Below are 4373 nucleotides of genomic sequence, written 5' to 3'. Positions count from 1 at the left end.
CGACTGACGTACAAATAGACGTATAGAGCGCGTTGCAGCCAGCCCCCGTTTCTATAGTAGTAGAACAACAATGCATATGCATCTCATCATACTTGGTATCTTGATGCTTTGGTCGAGGCTGACAGAAGCAGATGTTTGCTCGTGTCCTCTAGAACGTCCCACGAAACTAGCCTCCAAGCGAGGAATTGCATACAACGATGTCAACCTGGCCAATCTCCTCAGTTTGCACTGTCCTGCCTGCAAGTGGGCGTACAACTGGGGGTCTACCCGCGAAGAAGTTCTGAACCCCGACGTCGAATACGTTCCAATGCTTTGGAGCAACGCGCCAGAGCACGTTCGAGCGTGGGAGACGCAGGAAAAAGTTGATGGCATCATTTTCAGCTTCAACGAGCCCGATGTTGCTGACCAGTCGAACATGACTGCGGTCGAGGCTGCCGCAGCTCATATCCTCTACATGAACAGTCTACCAGACCAAGCTCGTGTCGGCACACCAAGCATTACCAGCAGCTCCAAACCTTCACAAGGTTTATCGTGGCTCAAAGACTTTTTGCACGAGTGTCAGAATTTGGGTGGGTGTCGTTTCGACTTTTGCAACACGCACTGGTACTCGGAAGCGCAATGGATCGAAGCCATGTTTGCCCATCTCGACGAGGTACATAAAGTGTGCGAAGGCAAGCCCGTCTGGCTCACAGAGTTCGCAGTCCAAGGCACTGATGAGGAAGTCGGTTCTTTTTTAGAAGCAGCTGTCCCGCGGCTGGAAAGACTGCCTTACCTCGAGGCTTACTCTTATTTTTTGGCCGCGCAGGGAAGCTTGGTAGGCTCGTCAGGCTTCCTCAGCTATTTTGGAAACATTTATGCAACTGTTTCGTAGGAGCAAACCCTCGTTTGTCCTAACGAGAAGCTAAATATATGAGTGCATCCATACGTTTAAATACGCAGCGGGAAGTCTCTCTTCACAACGCTACAAGTTGATCATGAAATGCAACCACCCTCTGTGGCTGGATACTTCGGACCAGGGCCAGGGAAATGTGCGAGAAACAGCGCGTCTGGCCAATCTTGCGTCACAAATGTCTCCAGAACTGCGTCCGTCCATGGTGTTGCTGGTCGAGTCGCGCCACGGGCATTATTTCCCGTCTTCGGAGCGCAACGGGGTCTATCTGCGTCTAGAAAGCGAAGGCGAGTATCGTCAGCATCCGATCTTTGTTGCCAGCATACAGATGCCGCGACCGCCGGTGTGGCCCAACCGAAACGACGAGCGTCCTCGTGGGTATCGATGTTGTTCTGTTGCGCAAGAGATCACACTGCCGTCCAATGTCTCCCACCACGCCGTCCCGCTTCTTTTATTTCCTTTTGCCCATGTGCTTGTCTTTGTGCACCAGAGCCAAAGCGACGCCGACGACATTCAAGTGCAGATTCACGCCTGGCGCCATGTTCAACAACATTTCCACCCGCAACTCCCAATGCCTGAGGTTGTCATCCTCACGAAAGATCAGACTCTTCCACTGCGTGGATTCAAAAGAAAGCTGTCAGCCAAGCTGCAGTCTACCGTTTCCGTGGTCCAAATTGGCGAGCATCGCTACAGTGCAAACAGGTTGAAGCCCATCTGCGCGCGTTCAAGTCCGGCACTGGCTCGCTCCCGACGGAGACGAGCAGAGGACAAGATGCTTTTTTCTGTGAATCATTTCAAAGGTCTTTTCTCCTATTCCATGGCTACCCATGAGCTGTCCAAGCCGTTCCACATCGTTGAAGCTTCGCGCACCGCACACCCTGTAGCTGCCGACCTCGTGAGGCACCTGAGTGACTTCCTTGACGTTCTTCCGGCGGATGTAGACCCTGACTTTGTGGCTGAGTCCGTTGCTTCGACCTTTCTCTTCGACCATTGGACAGAAGCCATGCATAGTACGTACACTGCCCGCAACGTGTCCCGTTGGCGCTAACAGCATGCAAATTTTCACATTCACAAGGTATTTGAGCACCTTTACAAGGACGTATGCATGTCTCTCGCAGGTGTCCATGTATTTCCGGACACGGAGCGAATTCTGTCATACATGAAGTGGCTTCATCCTTGCTGCGATGACCCCGGAGCGGCCATCACCGAGGTTCACAGGTCCGTCATGACTAAGTACAGCGCTCTCTGGCAGACCATCGAACCGAGCCATAAGACGTGTTTTAGTTGCTTGCGGCGTCGTCCCGAATACAAGCTAACATGTGGTCACATTCTTTGCCCCTTCTGCACGTGGAAACTTGGACAGCGCCATGGTAGCCGTGGCCGCCTTCTTGACCGCTGTCCACTATGTAGGGCGTCTTGCGCGCTAGACGCATACTTTATGCCGTCAACTGCAGGAACTGCCGTCTTGTGCCTGGACGGAGGCGGCGTACGTGGTCTGTTCCAAACAGTTGTTCTGGAGATGCTCCACAAAGCCATCAAGCTGCCAATTCCTGTGCAACGACACTTTCAGTTCGTTTGTGGAGTAAGCGCAGGTAAGTTCCGCGATCCTGGAAATGGTTAGAAACGAGACTAACACAATGTTTCTGAGGCGCTCTGAACATCATCGGCCTGTTTCTCAGAGGGCTAGCTCCTGAAGATTGCACCAAAATGTACGAAGATGTTGCCGAACAGATTTTCCAGCCCCAACATAACATCCCTTTGCTTTCTTCGTTGCTTTCGCTCTTTCACTGTCCCATCTACGGGGGTCAGGCAGCCGAAAACGCATTTCGGGAGGCGTATGGCTCAGAGGCAGCCTTGCTTGACCCGTCATTCGCCACGGGCATTGGCACACGCGTTGTGCTGCCAGTCGCCACAGTGCCAGACCCCTCACTGCTAGCATTCACCAACTACAATGCAGTGGGGGACGCGAAAATGAGGCTGGGTACGTCCAATAGCAAAGGATACGACGACAGATAGTACTGATACACGGGTGCAGACTACCGCGTTCACGAGGATTGCGGCGACGTGGCCATTGCGGATTTGTGAGTCTTGCAGGTCGCAGTAGAGCTTCGTATGGCATGGTTTACTAACCTCTTTTTAGGGCCCGAGGCTGCACAGCAGCGCCAACGTGAGTCCAGTTCTGTCGAGAAGCAGTGCGTAGCGTGCAAATCACAACTAACAAACTGTCAGCTTCTTCTCACCTGTTCGTCTGGAGGGGCTGGGAGAAAAGGTCCAAGACCCAGGTATCATAGAGAACAACGCCATTGCACTGGCACAAGCAGAGGTGAACGCGTACTATGGAAGCTCGAAAGCCTGCCAGTTCCTTCTCAACATTGGCACCGGATCGCGCGGCGTGTTGCCAGAGCCGACACTCCGTCGCGGCGGCCTGGTGCAGTCGCTGGTGGACTGGTTTCTTGACAGTGCAATCAACAGAATCGGGGCGGCCTATAGCCGACTTCTAAGTGGTACCCCAAGCTGGGCCAAGTACGTCAGGGGGATGGATCCCGGCAGCTGGCTGCGAGACCGGTGCATCCGTCTGGACCTGGGTTTCGACGCGGAGCTGCGGTTGGACGACGTTGGCGCCATGGCCAAGCTCAAGGCCAGGGCAGAAGCAGATCCGACGTTGCGGGCGGCCGTGGGTGACGTGGCACGGCGCTGTACGGCGGCGCTGTTTTACTTTGAGCTCGACGGCATGCCGCGCCAGGCTGGCTGCGTCTTTTCCGCGACGGGCACCATCTTGTGCAGGTGCGAGAGGGGCGAGCCGGCACTGCCGCTGCTGGTAGACAAACTGTCGCATGAGGGGGCCAAGTTTGTCCTGAACGACCGCATTTTGGACATGAGGCTGTTGTCCGCATGGAGCATCACGGGAGGATTCGCGATGCCAGTGCGTCTGCAGCTGACGAGCGCCGAGTTTCGCCTCTCGATCAGGTGGCCCGATGGGGTGACGTATCCCATCAGCGGATCTCCTTTCTCGCTGCGCCGCCTCGTCAAGGAACAAGGGCTTGACGCTCCATTCGGGCTCGCGGTGCCAGGTTACACACCCAGGCGGGTTCCGAGCGTTGCAGTCAACGTCCGTGCCAGCCCAGGACGACGTTGCGCAAAGCGGCAACAGGAAGAACCAACGCATCACGTGAACAAGCGGCAGCGCTGCAGGTAAACTATTGATACAGTGCAATCCAGCTAATTAAAAAGCGTCATGAGTAGAGCGTTTAGGAAAAAAACATAGTATAAGACGAGGCGTGCGGCGGGGGTGGGTAGCCACCGTCACCGGCCGTTCTGTCCGGCCACTCACAAATGGGATCACAAAGAACTGGCGCGGATATTTCTTCGCCTAAGATCATGCCTGTAATGGAAGATACGGGCCGGATGCTAACGATGAATATTGTCATGCCTGTCGACTTGAAATCCGCTACTCTATCTATGTGATTTGTTGGCCCAGCGAGTA

At 54.5% G+C, this 4373-nt stretch overlaps 2 protein-coding genes across 2 annotated transcripts; both read left to right on the top strand.

Annotated features, from left to right (window-relative positions):
• Positions 1-70: 70 nt before the first annotated feature.
• ISF_10041 (Glycoside hydrolase, subgroup, catalytic core) lies at positions 71-871 on the top strand (the record flags this gene model as incomplete). The annotated part of the gene is made up of 1 exon (XM_018853638.1): positions 71-871. The coding sequence occupies one exon, from the start codon at positions 71-73 to the stop codon at positions 869-871; it is 801 nt and encodes a 266-aa protein (XP_018699173.1).
• A 1725-nt stretch (positions 872-2596) lies between these two features.
• ISF_10040 (Acyl transferase/acyl hydrolase/lysophospholipase) lies at positions 2597-4085 on the top strand (the record flags this gene model as incomplete). Its single annotated transcript, XM_018853637.1, has 4 exons — positions 2597-2870; positions 2925-2970; positions 3030-3056; positions 3119-4085. 4 exons carry the CDS (start codon positions 2597-2599, stop codon positions 4083-4085), a joined length of 1314 nt encoding a protein of 437 aa, XP_018699172.1.
• Positions 4086-4373: the final 288 nt, after the last annotated feature.

The sequence above is a fragment of the Cordyceps fumosorosea genome (assembly GCF_001636725.1).
Source record: "Cordyceps fumosorosea ARSEF 2679 chromosome Unknown scaffold_176, whole genome shotgun sequence".
Taxonomy (NCBI): Eukaryota; Fungi; Ascomycota; class Sordariomycetes; order Hypocreales; family Cordycipitaceae; genus Cordyceps; species Cordyceps fumosorosea.
Note: the sequence above shows the minus strand (reverse complement) of the source record. Positions and strands in the feature narration are given on the sequence as shown.